This window comes from Garra rufa, chromosome 23 (assembly GCF_049309525.1).
Source record: "Garra rufa chromosome 23, GarRuf1.0, whole genome shotgun sequence".
NCBI classification, from domain to species: domain Eukaryota; kingdom Metazoa; phylum Chordata; class Actinopteri; order Cypriniformes; family Cyprinidae; genus Garra; species Garra rufa.
Window position 1 is genome coordinate 7,947,412 of NC_133383.1, and position 27,945 is coordinate 7,975,356.

At 35.5% G+C, this 27,945-nt stretch overlaps 1 protein-coding gene across 3 annotated transcripts in view; it reads left to right on the plus strand.

Annotated features, from left to right (window-relative positions):
- mef2ca (myocyte enhancer factor 2ca) overlaps positions 1–27,945 on the plus strand; it is a 60,562-nt gene that overhangs the window by 20,045 nt on the left and 12,572 nt on the right. For all 3 annotated transcript variants that reach the window (XM_073829407.1, XM_073829408.1, XM_073829409.1), the window contains exons 3-4: positions 10,914–11,112; positions 17,417–17,620. In XM_073829407.1, the coding sequence (XP_073685508.1) occupies positions 11,059–11,112; positions 17,417–17,620 (258 nt within the window). In that variant the 5' untranslated portion in view covers positions 10,914–11,058. The remainder of the gene's footprint in view (positions 1–10,913; positions 11,113–17,416; positions 17,621–27,945) is intronic.

The window sequence follows — 27,945 nt, forward strand, 5'->3', positions numbered from 1 at the left end:
TGCGGGTTCAGGATATGGGAATGTAGCGGGGCGTCTGGGAGCTGGTCTCGTTCCGTGTTACGACTAACCTCCACAGCTCATGTGCTCTCATTGAGAAAGACAGACGCTGTCTCCTCTTTGTCCTTGGGAAGTTTTGAGGCGAGCCGTAAGGGTGGGGCGGAGAGTGACTTGTCCCCATTCCGGCACTGATTGATACAGTCTCTTGGCGGCCGCTGCTCTGAGCCGTAGCATGCTCCCTTGATAGACAGCAAAGAGATGTAGCAGTCCTCTCCATGAGATACAGCTGGGGGGAAAGCTGGCAGAACGTATGTTCTTGAACATTTCCAGCATGTGTTTGAAGGCCACTGGGTTGTTGAGGTTGATTGGCAGTGTTTGCTTAGGCTCTATTACTATTACTGGCTCTATTACTGCTTATACCTGAGTGGATCCCTAAACTCAAGTATTAAACACCATTTCCGCTACGTTCACGAATGAACCATGAGTGTACTATTACTTTTCCAACCACCCTAGCAATTGCATAGCAATATGCTAAAAACAACTGAAAAGTAATTCCCTGGCAACCACATAACATTATGTGAACACATTAGCAACCACATAGCAACACCTTAACAACCACATAGCATTATGTGAAAAACACCCCGAACACCTTAGTAACCGCATACTGTAGCACTGTGCTTAAAACCACAGAACACTTTAGAACTGCATAACAAGACCCTAGCAACAAAACCACTCAGAACACCTTAGCAACGGTTATAACATCACCCTAACAACCACATACTGTTGACCTGTGCTTAAAACCACTCGGAACACTTTAGTAACGCATTCTGTAGCGTTGTGCTTAAAACAACCCAGGATTCCTTAGCAACTGCATACTGTAGCACTGTGTTTAAAACCACTCAGAACACATTAGTAACGCATACTGTAGCACTGTGCTTAAAACCACAGAACACTTTAGAAGACCCTAGCAACAAAACCACTCAGAACACCTTAGCAACCGTATAACATCACCCTAACAACCACATACTGTTGACCTGTGCTTAAAACCACTCGGAACACCTTAGCAACTGCATACTGTATTATTGTGCTTAAAATCACTCAGAACATTTTAGCAACCACATAACAGCAACCTAGCAACTGTATGCTGTAGCACTGTATTTAAAACCACTCAAAACTCCCTAGCAACCACCTAACAACACCCTAGCCACAAAACCAATCAGAACACCTTAGCAACTGCGTAACAACACCCTAACATCCACTTAATGTGGCATTGTGCTTAAAACCACTCAGAACACCTTAGCAATTGCATAACAGCACCCTAGCAACCGCATACTGTATTATTGTGCTTAAAATTACTTAGAACATTTTAGGAACAGCACAACAGCACTCTAGCAACCGTATGCTGTAGCATTGTATTTAAAACCACTCAGAACTCCCTATCAACCACCTAACAACACCCTAACAGCTGCATACTGTAGCATTGTGCTTAAAACCACCCAGGACACCTTAGCAACTGCATGAATGGCACCCTAGCAACCGTTTACTGTAGCATTGTGCTTAAAACAACTCAAAACACCCTAGCAACAGCATAACACCCTAGCATTTGCATACAGTTGCACTGTGCTTAAAACCATTCAAAACACCTTAGCAATCTCATACTGTAAAACCACCCAGGACACCTTAGCAACTGCATAAACAGCACCCTAGCAACCATTTACTGTTGCCTTATACTTAAAACAACTCAAAACACCCTAACAACACCCTAGCAATTACATACTGTTGCACTCTGCTTAAAACCACTCAAAATACCTTAGCAACCGCGTAACAACACTCTAGCAACCGAATACTGTAGCAATGTGCTTAAAACCACTCAAAACACCTTAGCAACTCCATACTGTAGCTTTGTGCTTAAAATCACCCAGGACACCTTAGCAACCACATAACATCATCCTAGTAACTGCATACTGTATTATTGTGCTTAAAATTACTTTTTAACATTTTAGCAACAGCATAACAGCACTCTAGCAACCGTATGCTGTAGCATTGTATTTAAAACCACTCAGAACTCCCTAGCAACCGCCTAACAACACCCTAACAGCTGCATACTGTAGCATTGTGCTTAAAACCACCCAGGACACCTTAGCAACTGCATGAATGGCACCCTAGCAACCGTTTACTGTAGCATTGTGCTTAAAACAACTCAAAACACCCTAGCAACAGCATAACACCCTAGCAATTGCATACAGTTGCACTGTGCTTAAAACCATTCAAAACACCTTAGCAATCTCATACTGTAAAACCACCCAGGACACCTTAGCAACTGCATAAACAGCACCCTAGCAACCATTTACTGTTGCCTTATACTTAAAACAACTCAAAACACCCTAACAACACCCTAGCAATTACATACTGTTGCACTCTGCTTAAAACCACTCAAAATACCTTAGCAACCGCGTAACAACACTCTAGCAACCGAATACTGTAGCAATGTGCTTAAAACCACTCAAAACACCTTAGCAACTCCATACTGTAGCTTTGTGCTTAAAATCACCCAGGACACCTTAGCAACCACATAACATCATCATAGTAACTGCATACTGTAGCTTTGTGCTTAAAATCACTCAGAATATCTTAGCAACTGCATAACAACACAATAGCAACCGAATACTGTAGTATTGTGTTTAAAACCACTCAGAACACCTTAGCAACCACATAACAGCACCTTAGCAATTGTTTACTGTAGCATTGTGTTTAATATCAGAACACCCTGACAACCGGCTGGCTATCAGACCCTCACAATGATGGTATAAGTTGTGTTTTATCACAGCAGAGCTCATCAGGACCTTTTGAACTATGAGATTTGTTGTTACTTCCCATTTTCGGTGTTGTGGAGCAGTTTATGGGAAGAGGCATCTTTTATTGTTTCTTCTCAATGATGTCACTTCCTTATGAGGCCGTCTGCGAAGATTTCCTGTCATTATGTCCATTTGTGCGAGCTGATGGGTGTTGTTTGCAGAGAGCAGCTTCCTCCTTCGAGTCAGAGTCAGCTGTCTGACACCTCTGGGGTCTGCCAAGAGCTCTGTGGATCTGCTCCGACGTGCTCCGACAAGTTCCTCCGCTGCCTGGCACATCTTCAGAGTTTCAGATGCCCTGAAAGATGGTGATAATGAAGTTGTACAGGCTCCAATCTCAATTGTGTTAACTGACGTTAGCCAAGTTATGCCAGAGGCTGTCTCGAAATGCTTTTGAGGGCTTTCTTTTGTTTATTTCTGCCTTTTTGAGATCTTTGTTAGCGGTCTTTATTTGAAGTATTCATACTATTTTTAGATCCCCTAACCTTGAAGGAATCGTTCACCAAAAAAATGAAAAGGGTCATTGTTTTATCACTCTGTAAGAGTTTCTTCCGTTGGGCACTGAAGAAGATATTTTGAAGAATTTTGGTAACCAAACATTTAACGGACATCCACTGTATTTCTTAATATGCTATGAAAGTCAATGGGTACCGCTGCCAATATTTACATTTATCATTACAGATGTTCTTCAAAGTACCTTCTTTTGTGCTCAACAGAAGGAGGAAACTCATATAGGTTTGAAACAACTTCAGGATGAGTAAATGATGATCATTTTCATTTTTTGGTGAACTATCCTGTAGTATTGCATCCTGCACTGTTTGTGCTTTAAATGTGAATACTGTACCTCAGATCATGCAACTTGCTGAAGAGAGTTGTGCTTTTGTAAGTGATCCAACTTATGGTTTTAGCCCTTACAAGCCTAATTTTAGCTTTTAGCTTGTACATTTACCTGGAAATTCCCTCTTTATCTGATGTTGGTAGGATTTTATTTTATTTTATTTTATCAGGAAAATTTTTTTTTAGTGAATATTAGGTTTTTAAAAGTATTGTTTAATTATTGGCATTGGTCTGATATTTATCTGGCAATTCCCTCTTTATATTCTTGGTCTTGGTTTGATGTTGGCAGCATGATTTTATTTTATTTTATTTTATCAGGGGAAAAAATAAAAGTAGCCAGTATTAGCTATTTTATTTTATTTTATTTTTATTATTTTTATTTTTATTATTTTTTTTTTATCAGGAAAAAAAAATATTAGCTAGTGGTTTATTTTATTTTATCAGGAAAAAAAATAAAATTAGCCAGTATTAGTTATTTTATTTTATTTAGGAAAAAAGAATGTTAGCCAATTTAGCGAATTTGTTAGCGAATTTATTTTGTTTTATCAGGATTTTTTTTTTTAATTGGCCAGTAATAGCTATTTTATTTTATTTTATTTTATTTTTAATCAGGAAAAAATAATATTAGCCAATATTAGCTTTTAAAATATATTGTTTAATTACTGTCACTGTTCTGATATTTTAGATACCTTAGTAATTATTTATGAAATTCTCAAACAATTATTATTTTTCTTTTCCCCGGTGAGGCCATATTTAGGGATCAGAGTATCATGGAAATATATATATATATATATATATATATATATATATATATATATATATATATATATATATATATATAAAAGAGTAAGGTATTTTCCTAAATGCTAGTTGCTTTTTAAATATGGAGCATGCTGCGACTTGTATAAAGCAATTAACGTCAAGCATGCAAAACATTCATGCAGAATAAGATATGTGAGCCTGTATTTATTTTTATAGCACATTTCCACACATGCCGGTAGTTTCAGTTTCACTTAAAAAAAAATAGGCTTAGTATTGTTTACTGTATGTTATTAATAATTAACGCCACTATACTTTCTGTTGATTTTATACTTACTTTTCCATTCTTGTTCTGTTGTCGAGTGAGGGGAAATGAAATATTAAATGTTTATAGTGTTTTTCTGTTTACATTTGTCTGAAATGTAATAATAAAACGTGACACTTGCGACTTAGCAGTGTTTTTTTCTCTCTCAACGATGCAATTTTGACCAGTTGAGATTTATTCTAGGTAATTATTTACCTAGAATGCTTTAGCGACCACTTAGCTCAGTGCGAAGAAGACATTAGCATTGTGGCAGAGTTAGTTACCAGGCACTTTTTCTTCAGAAAATGCTAAAATCTTGTTGATAGGCGTTATAGAGAACGAACAGGACATCGTGAATCGAAAATAAATGTAAAATGGTTTTGAATTTGCGCTGACTACGAAGTATGTGCAACATTGTGCTAAGCATTTGCGCTAACTGCTAATCTACAACTTTGAGGCGTTTTTTTTTAAATGCATATTCATTGACAGTTTTTGTTTACTCATGTGGGCATGAGCGACACGTTCCCCTTCAGGTTGCCCTTTTACCACAGCTAATTTGCAAAGCGCTAGCTGCTAGCTAGGAGGTCTTTCTGCCCTTCTCTGGAAGTTGTCCTGGGTCTAATGGCCCCTCAGGAGACTGTCTCAGTCATATCTAGGTGTTATCTCAGCGCTGTTTTATTTCGGTGGCACCATGCTGCTCTTCACAGGACGAGGAGATATCTGTCCTCTCCTGCTGCCCTCGGGAGAAGCAGAGAGGCAGATTAACAAAGTGACTTAATGTTGCACATTACTCTCTGGAGATCCCAGCTCCTGGTTTCTTGGCACCGGGCCGCCCTCCCTCCTACTCAAGTAATGCAGCGGCTCCTCCCACGCCTGTCTCTCTCCGTCTTTATCTTTCCGTCACATGGGTAAACACACTAGCATCTCTGACCTCTAAGCCATTTTGCCTCGGCATGTCCAGTTCCTGTGGGGCTTTTGTACAGAGCTTGTTCACAATTTCAGTACATTTACCTGGCAGTTCCCTCTTTATTTTGTTGGCTCTAGTCTGATGTTGGCAGCAGTATGTTAGTATTTTACTTTATTTTATTTTATTTAATTTTATTTTATTTTACTTTATTTTATTTTATGAAATTAAAAAAAATATTAGCTTTTAAAAAATATTGTTTAATTATTAACATTGTTCTGATGTTTAATAATAAAATTATTTTTATTTTATTTTTGAAGTGGACTATGTTAGGACTATTTTTTTTTATTTTTTTTATTATTATTATTTTATTTATCAAGGAAAAAAATTATTAGCTGATATTAGCTTTTTAGCTTTGCTTCTTTAAGATTTTATTTTGTTTTATTTAATTTTATTTAAATTTGATATTGAAAGTAGATTGTTGTGATTTTATTGTATTTATTTTGGAAGTAGATTATATGTTAGGACTTTTTTTATTTTTTTTTATTTTACTTTATTGTATTTTATTTTATTTTAGGAAAAATATTATTAGCCAATATTAGCTTTTAATTATTGGCATTGTTCTGATGTTGGATTTATTTGATTATTTGTGAAGTAGACTATGTTAGGATTATTTTATTTATTTATTTATTTTTTGAAGTAGACTATGTTAGGACTATTTTTTTTTATTTTTTTTTATCAAGGAATAAATATTATTTGCCAATATTAACTTTTCAAAAATATTGTTTAGTTATTGACATTGTTCTGATATTGGAATTAGATTTGTTTCTTTAAGATTTAATTTTATTTTATCAAGAAACTTTTTTTTTTTTTGCAAATATTAGCGGTTTATAAAAAAAATATTATTGGCATTGTTCTGATATTGGAAGTAGATTTGTTACTATATTGTTTTATTTTATATTTTTGGAAGTAGATTATGTTAGGACTATTTTTTATTCAATTTAATTTTGTTTTAATTTGTTTCGTTACTTTTTATATTTTTATTATTTAATTTGATTGTTTTGGAAGTAGATTATGTTAGGACTGTTTTTATTTTGTTTTGTTTTATGATATTTAATTTAATCTAATAAATCAAATTAAAAATTATTTGATCAAGAAACTTTTTTTTTTTTTTTTAAATATTAGCGGTTTCTAAAACATTTAATTATTGGCATTGTTCTGATATTAGAAGTAGATTGTTACTTTTTTATAGTTTTGGAAGTAGATTATGTTAGGACTATTTTTTTATCTAATTTAGTTTTAGTTTATTTTATTTTTTTATTTTTATTTTTTTTTATTTTATTGTTTTGGAAGTAGATTATGTTAGGACTATTTTTTTTATCTAATTTAGTTTTAGTTTATTTTATTTTGTTATTTTTTTTTATTTATTTTTTATTTTATTGTTTTGGAAGTAGATTATGTTAGGACTATTTTATTTTTAATTTTTTTATTTTATTTATCAAGGAATAAATATTATTATCCGATATTAGCTTTTTAAAAATATTGTTTAATTATTGACATTGTTCTGATATTGGAATTAGATTTGTTTCTTTAAGATTTCATTTTATTTTATCAAGAAATATTTTTTTTGGCAAATATTAGCGGTTTATAAAAATTTTTTAATTATTGGCATTGTTCTGATATTAGAAGTAGATTGTTACTGTTTTATTTTATTTTGTAGTTTTGGAAGTAGATTTTGTTAGGACTATTTCTTATTTTATTTTGTTTTGTTTTATGATATTTAATTTAATAAAAAAATATTATTAGCCAATATTAACTTTTCAAAAATATTGTTTAATTATTGACATTGTTCTGATATTGGAATTAGATTTGCTTCTTTAAGATTTAATTTCATTTTATCAAGAAACATTTTTTTTTTTTTTTTTTTTGCAAATATTAGCGGTTTATAAAAAATATTATTGCCATTGTTCTGATATTAGAAGTAGATTGTTACTATTTTTATAGTTTTGGAAGTAGATTATGTTAGGACTATTTTTTATTCAATTTAATTTTGTTTTATTTTGTTTTGTTACTTTTTATATTTTTATTATTTTATTTTATTGTTTTGGAAGTAGATTATGTTAGGACTATTTTTATTTTATTTTGTTTTGTTTTATGATATTTAATTTAATCTAAAAAAATCAAATTAAAAATTATTTGCTCAAACTTTTTTTTTTTTTTTTTTTTAAATATTAGCGGTTTCTAAAACATGTGTAATTATTGCCATTGTTCTGATATTAGAAGTAGTTTGTTACTATTTTTTTATAGTTTTGGAAGTAGATTATATTAGGACTATTTTTATCTAATTTAGTTTTAGTTTATTTTGTTAGTTTTTTATTTTTATATTTTATTGTTTTGGAAGTAGATTATGTTAGGACTACTTTTTATTTTATTTTGTTTTATGGTGTTTAATTTAATAAAAAATATTATTAGCCAATATTAGCTTTTTAAAAATATTGTTTAATTATTGCCATTGTTTGATATTAAAAATGATAAAATGTTACTTTTTATATTTTATTTTGGAAGTAGATTATGTTAGGACTATTTCTTTTTTATTTAGTTTTATTATGTTTTATTTTAAAAACATATAAATATTCAAATTTAAAATAAATAAATATTGGCATACATCTGATTAATTACTGCCATTATGTAGATTGTGTTAGGACTACTTGTTTTATTTTATTTATTTTGCCATACATCAATTAAATAAAAATAATTATTAATAATTATTATCTAAAATATTTTTGTCTTTTTTTATGTAATTAAATTATTTAATTTATTATATTTAAAAAAACTATGTTTTTTTCCACTGGATGCAGGATGCTAAACAGTTATCTTGTCAAATGCACATTTATAATATTTTGTGGAACTTAGTTTTACAAATCTGCCAATCAAACAAGAAAACAATGTACCCCAAAGCATGTTCAAGATGTCCTTGAATAACTTAATCTTAAAGGGCTAATCCTGAAATGAAACGGCTACGCAGAACCAGACTGATCATTTAGCTGGAGATGAGCTGGACATCATCGTTCGCGTGGCTAAAGGGAACTTCCTGAGTCCAGCTTTAATGGATTACACGTCCTGAACAGCTTAAAGTTATGTAAGGAGTTTCTCACTGGGTGCCCGTCCATCACGCTCTAAACTAAGATGGATAAGGGAGATGTAGATCTCCAGTACATATAATGGAATCCATAAAATCTGTGTTTTGTGGGACTTGAATGCAGATTTCATGCATACCAAAAGACACTCAGCATTTGATCTCCACTGTCCTGAATTTACTGTAAGTTTCCATTTTTATTGGCACGCTCTCTTATCCGAGCCGAGCTTGCTGAGGCTTTTATCGTTTGGTATGCTTTTCAAATTCAAATGAAAAGCTGTCACAACATTCCTGTAACTTCCTCTTCTGATGTATCATCTGCTTTTTCCATCCCTCCTTCATAAATCCTTCACATCTCTCTGGCTTTCATCAGTCGACTTGAAGCATAATCAAAAGGTCACATCTTGATGCATGCATTGCCAAGTTGTTGACCATGTCTAAGTGAAGAGAAGCACTTGCCCCCTGAAGATCTGTGCTGCTGGTTTTCGGTTTCTGTACAGGCCGCGTGTTTTCCCTCCCTCTCGTTGTGACTGTGAACATTTCACCTCTGCTCCCCAAAGCTCTCTGCTTTTTCTTATTTGCATTGTGGGTTGCCCATGAGTTTTGTTTCCTCTTGTGCAGGTACTTGTGCTCTCTGAGGTCTGATGGCGACCACAGCCATCTGTGTGAACTTGCAGGGGTAACGCAAACCCTGTATAACTATGAAAACCTATTTGTAATATACATGTATAAGTAATAATGCTTTCTAAAATATTACTGTTGACTTCGACTTTATTGATCCCCAAGGTGAAATTAAGGAAATTACAGTTTAAAAATGTAATTAATACATTTAATTTAAAACATAGAACAAATTCCATGCATAAATATCACAAATCCTATGCTTAAAACAATATAATAATGGTGCATTTTTTATTCCACAAGTTTAGTTGGTATATATTTATTTAGATATCTCAACTAATATTAAATTTTTGAATATTTTAACAAGTTTTTTTAAACAAGTACTCTATCAAAATATCAAACGAAATTTAATACAAAATGTAATCTTTAAAAACTTTTATTTTCTAAAGTTTAATCCATATTTTCAAATATTATAAATAATTGAAATTGAATATTATAAATATACATGAGTGCTTGATTAAACTTTAAGTCAAAATTTATTTTCTAAACTTATATTTTTTCAAATATTTTATATATATATATATATATATATATATATATATATATATATATATATACATATATATATATATATATATTATTTTGACTTAAAGTTTAATGTGTATATGTGTGTATAAAAAATATATGAAATAATTATATTTATAATTATTATATATAATATAAATGATTTTATGAAATCTAAAGTACATAAAAAATTATATATATATATATATATAATATATATAGTGTGTGTGTGTGTATAAAAAATATTCAATTAAATTCAACACAAAATACAAAGTACTTGATTAATTAAATCTTGCTGGCATATAAATAAGTAAATAAAGTAAATAAATAGTAAATAAAATAAAAAATAAAATGTAAATTAAAAATAAGAAATTAATAAAAATAAAATTATATATATATATATATATATATATATATAAAGTATATATATATATATATATATATATATATATATATATATATATATATATAATTTTATTTTTATTAATTTCTTATTTTTAATTTACATTTTATTTTTTATTTTAAAAAATATAATAATTAATCTATGAATATTATAAAATATATGTAAGTACTTGATTAGTTAAAACTTGCTGCCATATGGATATTAAATAATAAAATGTAAAAATAAAAATAATAAAATCAGTATTCCCTGAAATCAAAATTTGTGTATATGTGTGTGTATATGTGTGTATATATATAAAATTACATTAAATTACATTCAGTACAAAATATATAATAATATTTCATAAATAATATTTTAAAGGAAGTTTTATTTTTGTTTTGCCATGTTAGACATGTTTTATAAATCAGTTTTTTTTTTAATCTCAAAAATCTCTTGATTTTGTATGCTGTTAACCCAGATGCTCCTTGTTTTTCCCACATTTGATACCACACGTCAGTCTGATAAAAATCTGTGTCTCTTTCTCTGTCTTGTCTGTTCAGGAGCGAATGCCGGAGTCTTTGAAATAAGAGGAACGAGCAAAGAGGAAAGACCGCGTTGAGGATCGGATCAGAGCGAGAGCGAGCGAGGAAGGACGACAAGTGTGTACAGTACTTTTGGAATAGGAAGGAATACCAGAACAAAACAATGGGGAGGAAAAAGATTCAGATTGCGCGGATAATGGACGAACGCAACAGACAGGTAAAAAGAGATGTTCTCTTGACAGAAAGAATGGAGATGACGCTCATTTCAGAGAAATGCAATAAATCCTTAGCATGTATACTCTTTCTCTCTCTCACACACACACACACACACACAAACACCAACAGCATGCATCACTTAAGGAAGTGCCAGCAGCTTCTGACGACAGCGTCACAAGACACTCACAAGCTGGATTCTCACTTCGGACTGGCTGCTTGAGTTTTTGCCAATGTGTGTTGCATGTTTGTGTGTGAATGTGAAATATGATTGTCCTAAATCACCATAATTGCCGTTTTTAATTGCGAAATTAAACGCATTGGCTCTGCCTTAGAGGATATGATGTGGAGAGTCTGAATAATTGAGGTTTGTAACGGAGTAGAGGAAACCGTGCCTCTACCAGCGGGTGTGTCATTCACCACAGCTAGCGGTTTCCAAACTATTACTCAGCCGGGCTATTAGACAGGCAGGATCTGAAGCCACATCTGACAACACTTATGAAGCCCATCAACCTCTTACCTTCCCGATCGAACCCGCTTTTTTCCTGTCATGCCTAATGTTGTGACTTTGCGGCATGGGTTTACATGGTTTATTTCATTCAGAACTTTGTAAATTTGGTTCCTGCTGCTGTTTTTTGTAGTTATATTTACCATGTATGAATCCGGGCATGTGTTGTGCTGGAACTCTAGCGCAGGGCCAAACATGAAATCATGATTTGGAGCGGGAACCGTTCAATTTCATGGCTAGCGCTGATAGCTGCAGGTCATACCACCAGAGTGCTGGCTCTTAATGAGCTAATAACCGTCAAGTATCCATGAGAATTGAACTCACCGTCTTCAGGTTTCAGCCAGTGTGAACTTCTTGATGGAATTCGGAGTGACGGGAAGGTGAATTTAGTGAATTGCATTTCAAAGAAATGTAATACAGGTGATGAATTCTGGGAAATTTTGGAAAAAGTTTGAAAGGCTATTGATCTATAAACTTTTAACAACATTTTCAAACAAAGTTTTATCAGCCAGCATTCAGCATTTTGCCTTTTGAGTTAAATTACAGGTATATAAATTTCATTAAATTCTAATTTTTGAATTTCAAATTGAATTCTGCAGTTTGCTACATTAATTCAAATTTAGGAGCTGAATTAAAATTTTAAAAGCATTTTAATTTAAAGACCTTAAATCAAAAATGTGCGTGTATATTTATAGTCTCTTCACCAAGGCTGCATTTATTTGATTATAAATGCAGTAAAAATAATAAAATTGTGAAATAATATTACAATTTAAAGAACTGGTTTCTATCGCAATATATTTGAAAATATAGATTTTTTTAATGCAAAACTGAATTTTTAGCATCATTACTCCAGTCTCTACTAGTTACATGATCCTTCAGAAATCATTCTAATGTGCTGATTTGATGCTCAAGAAACATATTATCAGTGTTGAAAATTGTGGAATATTTTTGTGGAAATGTAAATACTTCATTTAGGACTCTTTGATGAATATAAAATTCAAAAGAGCAGCATATATTCAAAATAGAAATCTTTGTAACATTATAAATGTCTTCATTGTCACCTATGATCAATTTAATGCATCTTTGATAAATAAAAGTATTAATTCTTAAAAAAAAAAAAAATCATCTGAAGGACCTACGCTACCAGTCAAAAATTTTTGAACAGTAAGATTTTTAATGTTTTATAAAGAAGTCTCTTCTGCTCACCAAGCCTGCATTTATTTGATCCAAAGTACAGCAAAAACACTGAAATTTGAAAATATTTTAGCTATTTAAAATAAATGTTTTCTATTTGATTAAAATTAAAAAATAATAGAAAATAATACTTTTATTAAGCAGGGATGTTTTAAATTGATCAAAAGTGATGATAAAGACATTTATAATGTTACAAAAGATTTTTTTTTTTTTTTTGATAAATGCTATTTTTCTGAACTTTCTATTCAAGAAACCTGAAAAAATATAATAATAATAAATGTTTTTTGAGCAGCAAATCAGAATATTAGAATGATTTCTGGAAGCTCATGTGACTGGAGTAATGATGCTAAAAATTCAGCTTTGAAATCGCAGAAATAAATTGCATTCTAAAATATATTCAAGTAGAAAACTGTTTTTTTAAATAGCCGTTTTAAATTCAAAATTGTCCTTTGCTGTATTTTGAAATCAAATAAATGCAGGCTTGGTGAGCAGAAGAGATTTCTTTAAAAAAAAAAACATTAAAAATCTTACTGTTCAAAAACTTTTGACTGGTAGTGTATATCTAACATCAAGATCTTTCACCAACTCAGGAACTTTATAGCTATAGAAAACTATGATGAAGAGCCTCCATTCAAGAACCTTTTGAATTATTGCACATTTTCCTCAGAGGTTTTACGCTTAGAAGAAAGGTTAAGTGTTCAGCCTGTTGCGTTACGTGTTGTTCTTTGCTTCTGGACAATGCTTTAGTGTTCAAGAGGACAGCAGCTCAGGGTGCAGGATAAATAGCTGCCTGTCATCTATGTTTCCTCCCCCCACCTGTCTCCACCAACCCCTTCAATGACCAGCATAGGGCCGGAAGCCGAGGCAAAGCCATTGTAGAGGGGAAGCCATTGGACCCTTCCTGTTATGACAGGAAATGCACTCAAATGTGCTTCCTGACCCCCAGTGCAGTGGCACGATTAACCCCCTCTCAGCGCCCACCCTTTCCCGTGTTGTGGTGGTGAAGTTCTCCGTGGATGTTCTGCGTAAGACGTCTCAAATCGTGGCAATTAAACGTACATGCTTCTTTACAGGGGAAGCACGGTCGTGTAAAGTTGCAGCCTCAAAGTGCAGTTTAGCATCAGAAAGCATGTAGGAAAATAGTCTTTGTGACTCAGACTTCTAAGGTAAATCAAGACAGGCTGAACATGGCACCGAACGCACGAAAAGCGAACGTTTTTTTCGCCCGTATGTGTGTGTGGGGGCGTCTCAGTGAGCATGTGTAAGACATCTGTCGCTCCCGGTGCATGTGCATGTGTGTGTGAGTGTGAGCATAATCTAAATCATGTGGAGGTGAGAGCATCAGCGTGCTGAGCGGTAGGAGTGAGAAGATCACCCTGCTGGAGTTTGTTTGTGACAGAGAACATGACGTCTGAACTCACGCACAGGGATCAGCAACACAAACACCTCCAACACCATGTAGATTAGGGCTTCACATGCTTGACTATTGCACATTGACATGCATGCATGAAGTATACACTCTTGTAAGAAAAGTTCTTGAATATGTCTTTTACTTCTCTTAGACACTAATTCGAGAACATTCTGCTTTTCAAAACTGTTCAAATCTAGTTTGAGTTTAACCAATTGAGCTGAGCTGTGATAAATGTTACTTTTATATATCTCTGTTCTTGCGTGTTTGTCTATTTGGTGTTTTTATTTCTCCTGAGGAGTTTTAAGAAAAACATTTGAGACTAATAGCTCTGGCTCAAACAGTAAAGCATGGTGCTTGCAATGCCAAAGTCATGGGTTTGATTCCCAGGAATGCATGAAGTGATAAAATATATACCTTAAATGCAAAGTCAATTTGGTGTGGAAGCCCATTTCCACCACTGAATAAAAAATGAAAAAAGGTTGTGACTTATTTCACAAATCTGAGTTATAAAGTCAGAACTGCGAGATACAAACTTACAATTCTAACTTTTTTCTCAGAATTGCGTGATTAAAAACTCACAATTTTGACTTTTTTCTCAGATTTGCGAGATACAAACGTACAATTCTGACTTTTTTTCTCAGAACTGCGTGATATAAACTCAAAGGTGTGAGAAATAAAATCAGAATTGCGAGATAAACCTACAATTCTGAAATTTTTTCTCAGAAAAACTCAATATAAACTCAAAATTGTGAGTTAAAGTCAAAATGCGAGATACAAACTTACAATTCTGTTTTTTTTGTCAGAATTATGTGAGATAAACGTACAATTGTGAGAAATAAAATAAAAATTGCTTGATAAACCTACAATTCAGACTTTTTTTCTCAGAACTGCGTGATATAAACTCAAAATTGTAAGTTAAAGTCAGAATTACAAGATATAAACTCACAAGTCTGGCTTTTTTTCTCAGAATTACATGATATAAACTCAGTTGCGAGAAGTCAAATTTGCAATTCTGAGAAATTAAGTCAGAGTAAAAAGTGGTATAAACTTTTATTCTTAGAAAAAAGTCAGAATTATGAATTTAGATCTTGTAATTCAGTCTTTTTTTATCAGAATTGTGAGTATTATTCTATTTCACAATTCTGAGGATAATATTACAATGTAAACTTGCAATTTCAAGAGAAAAACGTTCACATTGTGAGAAGTCACAATTACCTTTTTTAAAATTTGTATTCAGTGGCAGAAATGGGCTTCCATACTTTGGATGAAAACGTTTGACAATTATATAAATGTAAATGAGACGAAAATGTTTGCCAATTATATAAAAGTAAATGAGATGAAGTTGATACTTAAGTTGATACTTTTAAGTGAGAAATTTGCTCATCACTGAGACATAATTGAGAACTCTTAAGGCATGAAATATTACTGTATTTCAGAAATTCTTTCTAAGATTTGTTTGTTCATTCATTCTTCCTCTAAAGAAACATCTGCTGCTTTAATAAGACCTATCTGAGAACTCTAATAGGCCTCCTCCTCTTAGCAATAACATTTCCTATCTCGTTTTAATGCCAGAATTGAATAATCCAGAGTTTGAATATTTCAGGCAGATGCCCAAGAGAGTTCCTTTGGGTTTTGTGTGGCTGTTTCTCACTGCCATCTCATCACAGATGGAGAGTTTGTTCTGTGAGGGTTTAAATGGTGTCTTTGGGAAATTGTCCTTTCCAAATGGAACGTGCGCAACGCTGCCGGCGTGCCTAGGTGATGCTGGGTCATCATTAGCCAAAGCAATCCTATGAACCCTGCCACCCAGGGGCTGTCAATTTGTGAAGCGTGCTGGGCAGAATTTCACCTTGAACTCCCCAGTCTAAATTTAGCATGGCATGCAGAGCTCTGATAGCTCTCTAACCAAAGTACCCTGTCAAACAATTTGGTTTTGAATGGATGGCACCATGTTCACTCTAGCAGTAAGTTTCATTTTGATGGGGCATCCAGTCATCCAAAAGACAATAAAATTCATATTTGTGACTCTTTTTTTCCTCAGAATTGCGTGACATCAACTTAAAGTTGCAAGTTTTCAAAACTCAAAAGTCAGAATTACAAGATATAAACTCACAGTTCTCACTTTTTTTTCAGAATTGCGTAATATAAACTCACAATTGTGATTTCTAAATCAGAATTGCAAGATATAAACTCACTTCACAAAGTTTTTTTCCCAGAATTGCGTTATATAATTTTGCAATTGCGAGTTATAAAGTCAGAATTACAAGATAAAAACTCACTATTTTGACTTTTTTAAGAATTGAGTCATATAAACTCACAATTGTGATTGATAAAGTCAGGAATGCAAGATATAAACTCACAACTCTGAGTTTTTCCTCAGAATTGCATGGTATAAATTTGAAATTGCGAGCTATAAAGTCAAAATTAAGAGATATAAAATTGGCAGTTATAAAGTCAGAATTATGAGATGGACCACAAAACCAGTCGTAAGTAGCATGGATATATTTGTAACAGTAACCAACAATACATTGCATGGGTCAAAATGATTGTTTCTATCGTTTATATTTTTATAATGTAAATATATATTTATATATGTAAATATATCAAAACTTAATTTTTGTTTAGTGAAATGCATTCATTTGGATAGCTTTAAAGACGGTTTTCTCAATATTTAGAATTTTCGCACCCTCAGATTCCAGATAGTTGTATCCAAACAAACCATACATCAAAAGCTTATTTATTCACCTATAGAGGATGTATAAATCTCAATTTCAAAAAATGTACCCTCATGACTGGTTTTATGGTCTAGGACAGGGATCATCAAATCTGGACCTCGAGATCCATTTTCCTGCAGAGTTTAGCTCTTACCCTAATCAAACACACCTGAGCATGCTAATCAAGGTCTTTAGGATCATTGGAGAATAACAGGTAGGTGAGTGTGATCAGGGTTGGAGCTAAACCCTGCAGCGCATTGGACCTCCAGGGTAAGATTTGGGGACCACAATTTATTATATCAGTTCACAAGAAAATATTGCTAAATTGGAGCCATGGAGTTGTGGGTAGTACATGTTTAACTTACAAGCAGTTCTTGGACAGAAGGGCAACCTAGGATGTAAAACCTAATGCCATCATTGCCCAACTAGAGATGTCAAATCTATCCCAATTTAACCCTTTTCTTGTTCTTTTGTTTATCAGGTTACGTTCACAAAGAGGAAGTTTGGACTAATGAAGAAGGCCTACGAGCTGAGCGTTCTGTGCGACTGTGAGATCGCCCTCATCATCTTCAACAGCACTAATAAACTGTTCCAGTACGCCAGCACCGACATGGACAAAGTTCTGCTTAAATACACCGAGTACAATGAGCCCCATGAGAGTCGGACAAATTCAGACATTGTGGAGGTGAGTTGCCTTGACTGTGAGCACAATTTAGAGATCCCAAACAAGGTTTCATGGGTTCACTTTGGTGAAGTACACTGCAAGTTGTAGGATCTGACACCTGGTCCGTGTCTAGTGGTGATTTGTTAGGGAACATGCTGTATTAGTCCTTGCTAAAGACGTTTGGCACATGCCGTAGCGCTCTATAAGAACGGATCAGGCTAAAGGACAGGGTCGAGGACGGGACCGTGTCTACATTACGCAACAGGTTTAAGAGGACACGGCAGGTGCCACTGTCCAAGCCAGGTGGTCTGCAGAGAGACTTAAGATCTTGCTTGCTCATCACCATCACCTTTTGTGACGTGAGCTCCAGAAAAGGTCATGGTGGGGTTTCCTCGCTCGCTAATCTAAGACTTCAGCGTCTTCTGCTGAAACTGTTCTCAGCTCTTCCAAACCACCTGTCAAGATAGACTTTGGGAAGAGAGAACTTGAAGGTTCCCACCCCACATGCATGAAAGGCCATGGCGCTCCCTTTGGGAGCAGTGGGAAAAATGTTTCCCCTGGAAAAGTCCCTTTTCCAGAAAAAACACCCCACTGACTTTCTTAGAGGACTGGTGGTGCCACACAAACAAACTGTCTACTCTTACTAACTAAGCAGGGGATGAAGAAAAACACTCCGTAAGGATGCGGAATAACAGTGTAGATGCTGAAAGGGGCGTTTTTAGAAGCTCAATTGTGGTGAGGGATCTCTTTATCTTTGTGCGTTCGAGCATGAGCCGGTTATTGTTTCGCAACTCACTTCACTTGCGCATAACAAGCTGCGAATTCAAACTCTATTATTATACTTTGACTGTTCAGTCTAGTGTAACATCGCTCGACAGGCCATTTGCAACGTTGACACATGCATTACAAGTAAAGCCCTGGGGTCAGACTTAGCTGGGATTCTGCTGGGGTTTTTTTTATGGGAGGCTGAGAGGGAAAACAGCATGGCTTGCCTCATGAGAGGAGAAACATCAAGTCTCCACGAGGCAAATCTCACGGACACCCTGCCAAGCCAGTAAGGAGCCGGGATAATCCCATTTCCTCGATTAGTGTAATCTGAAAATGCTCCGTTTAATCCTAAAAACCGACAGCGTGCACTATAACCCCATGTCGTCACCCCGAAACGCACGCTTTCCAGACCCCACACCTTTAGATTTCCTCTCTGCTGGGAATCGTCAACGAGACCGCTGGCGCAAAGGAAGGAAAATGTTAATTATTTCCAAAGGTCGCGTTGTTAATGACTACATGGCTGGCTAATGAGATTGAGCAAAGCTCTGCGCGTATGGTAGTTGACCTCTTGTGTTTGGTCTTGTGCTGGAAGGCATTGGAGGTGACAACCTTCCCCTCCTCCAATTTCACCCACACAAACCTCTGAGAAAACATGCCTCCAGCGCTTGGCACATCAATCTGATTTCAAATCTAACGAAGAAAACATAGTCAACCTACTTTTATAAACTGGCTCCATTTCAGGCACATTTGCCTGAAACGTTTTTCTACTCTCCTAATTTAGATAATTTGTCTTCATGTAGTTGCATGCCAATGCATTCTTAAGCACTTCAATTTTTTCCCCATTCCCAGTTCACTCACAGTTCTCCATGTGAAAAGGTTTGCCTTAAAGTCATTGCTTGACATTCCATTGTGCACTTTGTTACGTCTTTGGTTCATTTTATGTTTGGAAGTGTTTTGATGGGATTGTTTGCTGCAGCAACGGTTCCCTTGTGTCTTCAGAGGTGCGTGCACGCATGATGGCTCTTGATCTTCCGTTGAACCTTGATGACGATTGACAGAATAAATCCGTGAATCAGATTTGCTGGGCTTATACTGCTCTGTGTTAACACTGTCACATTGCAGTCACAGCATCAAGAGGATGCCAGGAACGAGACCTTTATGTTGTTACATCTGAATTTACAAAATGTGAATTATTTTACCAAAATAAGAGGGATCATTCAAAATGCATGTTATTTGTCACATAAGAAAATAATTGTTGAATTTATAAAAATGTTTCCATACACTTGATTCTTAATACGGTGTTGTTGCCTGAATGATCCACAGCTGTGTTTTTTGTTTAGTGATAGTTTTGTTTAGTGATGAGTCATTTGTTTGTCCTGAACAGATAAACTGCCTGCTGTTCTTCAGAAAAATCCTTCAGTTCCCACAAATTCTTTGGCTTTCCAGAATTTTTGTGTATTTGAACCCTTTCCAACAATGACTGTACGATTTTGAGATCCATCTTTTCACACTGAGGACAACTGAGGGACTCATATGCAACTATTACAGAAGGTTCAAATGCTCACTGATGCTCCAGAAGGAAAAAACTATACATTAAGAGCAGAGGGTAAAAACTTTTGAACAGAATGAAGATGTGTAAATTTTTCTTATTTTGATTAAAATATCATATTTTTTTATTTAGTACTGCCCTTCAGAAGTTATAGAAGATACTTACATGTTTACCAGAAGACAAAATAATTTAAATTTACCCTAAATCTACTGCATCAGTGAGTGTTTGAACCTTCTGTATGTTGTGTATGACTCGCTCTGCGAAAAGATGAATCTCAAAATCATACAGTCATTGTTGGAAAGGGTTCAAATACACAGAAATGCTAAAAAAAAAGGATTTTTCTGAAGAACAGCAGACAGTTTAACTGTTCAGCTCATAAAAAACTATCACTAAACAAAACTAAAACAAAAAAAAACAGCTGTGGATGATTCAGGTAACAACACAGTATTAAGAATAAAATATATGTAAACTTTTGAACATTTTTATAAATTTAACTTTTTTTTGTGGACTATATGTAAACATCTTTAATGTGAAATATCTTATTCAGGTCAGTACTAAATAAAAAATAGCATGCATTTTGTATGATCCCTCTTATTTTGGTATAACAATTAACATTTTGCAGATTCTGCAAGGTGTATGTAAACTTCTGTATTTAAGATTCTAAATAAATTAATTTTAATATTTTTTTTCAATTCCACACTCATCCCTTCAGGAATTCCACCAAAAGAGAGACGTCTTTGTTTTGCATTCCTTCACCACCCCTCCTTTTTCACAAACGGGTTAACATGAGTTTACTGCTTCACTTAGTAACAGCGTGTTGTATTTTGCGCTTTTGGCCTGAGACTCGTGGTTATTTTTAAGATGGAGGACTTTCACATTCTTTGCCCCTTTTCCGTCCTCTGTCCTGGGCAGAGAGCAGCTGAAGTTCTCATAGCGTTGGAAATGAGGAGCAGACGCCCAACTTGTGTGCCAGACCTCCTCCCCGTTCCAGGCCTTTGTGTTTTTATGTGGTCCTTCCCCATTAAATGCCTGAAAACCGGTAGTTTTCTAAAAATAGCAAGCAGCACAGCTAAAAATAGCTCCGGCCCGGCAGTCGTGCCAAGGAAAATGGAGAAGAATAGGCGTGGAGTGCTAGAGAGGGAGAGAGAGAGAGGACAGCCGCGCTTGTTTTTTCCCCCCACTCCATTTTCTCAGAGAGAAAAACTGACCACAGACGGTGGCGTACTTCAATAAAGCTGAAATCAAACTCGTTAGGGTGGTGTTTTCACACTTTTAAGAGAGTTCTTTTGATTACGTGACTCCTCGGTTCATGCTCCTCTGCACTTCGCAGACTGTTTCTGTCGGCTCATATCTGCCATCTGTTCAGCTATGTAAACTTGAAAACACGGTGTGAAATTCGAGCATGCGGTGACCTCAGCCCACGTTCGGGTCATTGTTCTGATCCGCTCATGCTTAGAGTTTGAAACGCAGTATTTACTGCCCTGTTTTCTTCATCCTCGATTGAACGACATCAGAGGGCGGTTTTACATTCCACGATTAATCTGAACCTTGTTGCGTGAGTCAGGTTTTCCAAGACCCGACGGCGAGCCAGCGCAGCACAAAATGCTTCACTTTTACCAAGACTCTATTCTTTCGGAGAGTGCTAATTGTTAGCTGGTAACAATAAGGTTTTTAAAGCCTGTTTCCAGATATGCTACGCTTGATAAGGAGTTCCAGAGACAAAAGCTGTTAATTGACGCCGAGGGAGACATGCTGTATTTCTCATTGGTGTTGCAATCAGCGTTGGGAAAAGTTTCTTTTAAAAGTAATGCATTACAATATTGCATTACTCCCTAAAAAAGTAACTAATTACGTTAGTTACTTTTTATGGAAAGTAATGCATTGCGTTACTTTTTATGTTCTGTTTTTGGCAAACGTATTAGCCCTTTTCACACCAAAAGTGGTGAAGGAAAAGTAAATTCACCTCTGTACAGTAGAACGCAGAAGAACACTCTTCAAATATTAGTTTATCTTGAGTAATTTTTGCTTATTGGGTATGGTTAAATTGGATCATAATAAATAAAATGGGATTAAATACATTAATACATAGAGGATATTTGTATTATTTAACATGTAATTATTGCAGGTTTGCGTCATATTCTGAGTTGCATTTTACTGTTTTTATTCGTTTTGAGGAATACTGAATTTGTTTTTTTCTGAGTGAGATGAATTAAAGGAGTAGTTCACTTCCAGAACAAAATTTTACAGATAATGTACTCATCCCCTTGTCATCCAAGATGTTCATGTCTTTCTTTCTTCAGTCGTGAAGAAAGGATTATTTTTTGAGGAAAACATTTGAGGATTTCTCTCCATATAGTGATATTTATGGTGCCCCCGAGTTTGAACGTCAAAAATGCAGTTTAAATGCAGCTTCAAAGGACAATCCCAGCCGAGGAAGAAGGGTCTTATCTAGAGAAACGATTGGATTTAAAAAAATAAATAAAATAAAAAAATTATATACTTTTTACCCTCAAATGCTCATCTTGGTCTAACTCTGTGTGAACTACGTGCATTCCTGTTTATGACAGTTAGACTTATGTCGAATTCTCTTTTCTCCTCCAACTTCAAAGTCGTCCTACATCGCTGCTGAAATACCGACCCAGTGTTTACAAAGCGATGTAGGATGAAGTTGAAGGAGAAAATGAGATGGGAGTTTTCCGACATACCCTAACTGACATAAACAGGAATACACACAGTTCACGCAGAGCTAGACCAAGATGAGCTTTTGTGGTTAAAAGGTATATAAATTGTGAATGTTTGGAAAATAACCAATAGTTTTACTAGATAAGACCCTTCTTCCTCGTCTGGCATTGTTTAGAGCCCTCTGAAGCTACGTTTAAACTGCATTTTGGAAGTTCAAACTCAGGGGCACCATATATATATCCATTAAATCAAGAGTAATCCTAAAAAGTTTGCCTCAAAAAACATAATTTCTTGAGACTGAAAAAAGAAAGACATGAACATCTTGGATGACAAGGGGGATGAGTATATTATCTGTAAATGTTTGTTCTGGAAGTGAACTAGTCCTTTAATGCATGTTCACATTTGTTCTAAAACTAAAGTAACTGATTAAGTAACTCAGATCTTTTCTTGTAAATTAAAAAGTAATGCGATACTTTACTACGTTACTTAAAAAAAGTAAACTGATTGCATAATGTAATGTGTTACCCCCAACACTGGTTGCAACTGATCGTAGATGTAAGGTTGGCCGTTACTGTGGCATGCAACGTGTCAAATACAGTTCACTCTCGTGACTGTGAATGATTGAGACTCACAAGAGCCCATTATTGGCCTACAGTAAGGGGCTTTGTGTTCAGAAGGACTTGATCAGTAATAATTTAACACGAATAACCATGCTGTCCTCTATAGATGCTGCTTCTGAGAGGTCACATGACAACAAATGTAAAGAAATGACATACTGCTGCGTGATTATTTACAAGATCCTCATTTAAATTCATAAATGTGGGCCTGCTTCACCCCAGTGAGGAATTCTCGCCTCACGTCAGCTGCAAAGAGATTGGGAGGTGTCGTTTTCCCGAGCGCTGGCAATCAAGCCACCCAAGAGCACCACGGAGCACAAGACGTTCACTTTTTCGGGTTTCAGGACACTCTTCCGCTTCCTCGCGGTCGGATTGGATATCCACCGAGCCAGTTACCATCGTAATTACGCTCTCAAGTGCATTTAATACCAAACACGCGGCGCTCAACTCGTGGCAGTAAAAGAGAGGGCCTTTGATTCGTTATTATAGGGTACTGAGAGCATCAAAGGAGGTAAATTACCCAGAGGTCCCCAGTGTGGCATTTTCCAAACTTTGCCCAGCTGCTGTGGTCGGAGCAGCTGGTGGAAAGAGCCCTGGAGGAGGGCCAGACAGTGCCACGCACTGGCCATTGCGACCTGCCGCAGGAACCGGGGGCGTCCCCGCTGGCTCACCCGTACGGCTCTAATAGGATTCCGCCTCTTTTACGGTCGGAATCAGTACGGCTTTCGTTTTTTTTCCACCCTGATCCATCTGCTTTTGATAAAGCGAGCTAGATATAACAGTATTTAGGCAGCCTTTCTGTGAACTGATGATTTGCCGTTTCCTTTCGCTGCGTTTCTGTTGCGATAACTGCTGCACTTGTCTGTGCACGGTGTCGTGCTGCCAGCTTTTTGTGACTCACCGCGTAAATCAACAACTTTCCACGCAGGCAAACATGACACACGCACACATGCACGTCTGAAGAGGTGGAAGAAGTTCTTTGTCGAATATCCCTGCTGACACGTGAGACAATAAGACATTTCCTTGAACCAAGCTGCCTTTTTGTGGTCACATGCTCTCAGTTTGATTGCTTTTTTGGGTGTCTTGGATGTGGTCTGTGTTGCTGTTGACGGGCAAAATGCAGTGCCATCTTGGCAGGCGTGCATGTTCCTTAAAGGAAAGACAAGTCACACTTGAGAGCTCTTAAATGTTTCGATTGTTAGACAGCAGTGGAGCTAGAGCTTTTTGCATGTTTCCTGCATCTCATAGTGTTCAGCTCTGTACTCTTACTGTATTTTAACAAATACATTTTTTATGTTCCTCAAGCTTAATTGAGACATTGAAAGCACCTTTTAAACACCCTCTTATGTCAAGAATCATCTTGTTTGATTTCATATGTTTTTTATTTTTGGGGGCAGCCGTGGCCTAATGGTTAGAGAGTCTGACTTGTAACCCAAAGGTTGCAGGTTCGAGTCTCAGTTCCGGCAGGAATTGTAGGTGGGGGGAGTGAATAACCAGCACTCTCCTCACCCTCAATACTACGACTGAGGTGAGTCCCTTGAGCAAGGCACCGTACCCCCAACTGCTCCCCGGGCGCTGCAGCAATGGCTGCCCACTGCTCCGGGTGTGTGTTCACGGTGTGTGTGTGTTCACTACTGTGTGTGTGCACTTGGATGGGTTAAATGCAGAGCACAAATTCCTAGTATGGGTCACCATACTTGGCCTCACTTCACCTCCTTTCCTTTCCTTTCCTTTATTTGTCTTTACAAAAGGTGTCTTTGCAGTGATGTTATAGAAGAACCATTTTTGGTTCCCCAAAGGAACTTTCAGTGAATTGTGCCTAAAAGAACCATTTTGGAGAACATTTTAAAAATCTAAAGAACCTATTTCGACTATAAAGAACCTTTTCTTCATTTAAAAGGTTCCATGGATGTTCAAGGTTCTTCATAGAACCTTTGATGCCAATAAAGAAACTTTATTTTTAAAGGAGAACTCCGGTGTGATATTGACCTAAAGTGTATTGAATCATGATACCGAGTGTAAACGTACCTTGCATATCTCATCTCGTCTTGTCCACTGCTGTCCGAAATCTGGGGTCAGTTAGCCGATGCTCACATCAGCTTGTCAATGAGATCAATGGGGCATCGAAGCAGTCATGTAAATAAATCACTGTTTTACGCCATTTACGAGGCACAAAGTAGCGCCACACTTCATCGGTAGACTTCCAAGGGCCCCGACATTTAAAACGCGACATTGAAAACTCATAAAAAGCACCGGTAGTTTATTTACGAGAAGATTTATACAGACAGTAACTTTAAGGAGTTTAGCGATCGCCGCCATCTTGAATGTAGTCACGATAAGTCGAATGTCGAGCACGAAGGAAACTACAACCTGATGAGTTGAAAACCTGATACGTTCCTTCCTGCTCGTCACTCGACTTAACGTGACTACATTCAAGATGGCGACGGCCGCTAAACTTCTTGCCGTTACTGTCTGTATAAATCTTCTCGTAAATAAACTACCGGTGCTTTTTATGAATTCTCAATGTCGCGTTTTAAATGTCGGGGCCCTTGGAAGTCTACCGATGAAGTGTGGCGCTACTTTGTGCCTCGTAAATGGCGTAAAACAGTGATTTATTTACATGACTGCTTCGATGCCCCATTGATCTCATTGACAAGCTGTTGTGAGCATCGGCTAACTGACCCCAGATTTCGGACAGCAGTGGACAAGACGAGATGAGATATGCAAGGTACGTTCACACTCGGTATCATGATTCAATACACTTTAGGTCAAAATCACACCGGAGTTCTCCTTTAAGAGTGTAGACATTTAGCAGAAACTTATTTTTCTTAAATGAGATACAAATGAGAACTTCAGCAATCTAAGAGCAAACTATGTGAACCACAAAACCAGTTACAAGGGTCAGTTTTTTTGAAGCTGAATAAATAAGCTTTCCATTGATGTATGGTTTGTTAGGACAATATTTGGCCGAGATACAACTATTTGAAAATATGAAATCTGAGGGTGCAAACAAAATCTAAATAATGAGAAAATTGCCTTTAGAGTTGTCCAAATGAAGTCCTTCGCAATGCATATTTCTAATCGAAAATTAAGTTTTGATTTATTTACAATAGGAAATTTACAAAATATCTCCATGGAACCGGATCTTTACTAATTATCCTAATTATTTTTGGCATAAAAAGAAAAATAGATAATTTTGAGCCACACAATATATTTTTGGCTATTGCTAGAAATATACTCGTGCTACTTAAATGCTACTTATACTTACTGTATGTCAACAATTACTCATATTTCTATTTTTTGTTCTCAAGGCATTTAATAAGAAATATCTGAGACAAACTTTGTACTTTTGTAAAGGAAATGTACTGTAAAGGAGAAGTCTCTTGAGCTTTGAAAGAGCATGTATGAGAAATATACTTTTACTAAATGTCAATCATTTCCTTTTTAGTTCGTTTTTTGTTTGTTTTTAGGCACCTGAGTTGACGTTGATACTTAAATTAAACAACTGAGAATTGGCTGCAAAGCGATTAATCGTGATTAATTGTGATTAATCGATTCATAATAAATCTATATAAATACACAAACACATACAGTACAGACCAAAAGTTTGGACACACCTTGGACATACCTTTGAACCAAAGTTTTCTTTATTTTCATGACTATGAAAATTGTAGATTCACACTGAAGGCATCAAAACTATGAATTAACACATGTGGAATTATATACATAACAAAAAAGTGTGAAACAACTGAAAATATGTCATATTCTAGGTTCTTCAAAGTAGCCACCTTTTGCTTTGATTACTGCTTTGCACACTTTTTGGCATTCTCTTGATGAGCTTCAAGAGGTAGTCACCTGAAATGGTTTTCACTTCACAGGTGTGCCCTGTCAGGTTTAATAAGTGTCTTATAAATGGGGTTGGGACCATCAGTTGTGTTGTGCAGAAGTATATATATAGTATATATAGAATTAAATATTTTATAGAATTAAATACAATTCCACATGTGTTAATTCATAGTTTTGATGCCTTCATTGTGAATCTACAATTTTCATAGTCATGAAAATAAAGAAAACTCTTTGAATGAGAAGGTGTGTCCAAACTTTTGGTCTGTACTGTATGTATGTGTGTCTATTTAAATATGCATAATAAATATAGACAGTACACACACACAGTATGCAAATATAAACTTTTATTTTGAATCGATTAATCGCGACTAATCATTTTGCAGCCCTACTGAGAATTTTTTGAGTTATGAAGGAGCAACCTCTGAGCAATACATTGTAAATATATGTCAATTGTCTCATTTTAAAAGATTTTATATCTCCTAAAGCATTTTATGAGAAACATTTGATCCTTAATAAAAATAGAAACTCATTAAGTCTCTTGAGCTATGAAAGAACAACCAAAAAGCAATAAACATGCTGTGTATCAACAAATATCTCACGCATTTGAGGAGAAACATCAGCAACCAAAAGTTGAGACTTAAAGAAAATCTGAATGAGAACAAGTCTCACAAGTGATGATTGAGCAACCTATGATTAATACAATTTTCCTGTGGGTTGATGTGTGTGTCGTTCAACTGCTGTTTCTCAGACTTTGCCCTTGTTTAAAGTGTCTCCCGACGCAGTGGACTGTAATGAGCCTGGTTTGAGGTGAGGCGAGACCACCCGTGTGGACCTCAGAGGAGGGTACAAGGTGACGTGACGCCCCTCAGTCAGTCACTCAGTCA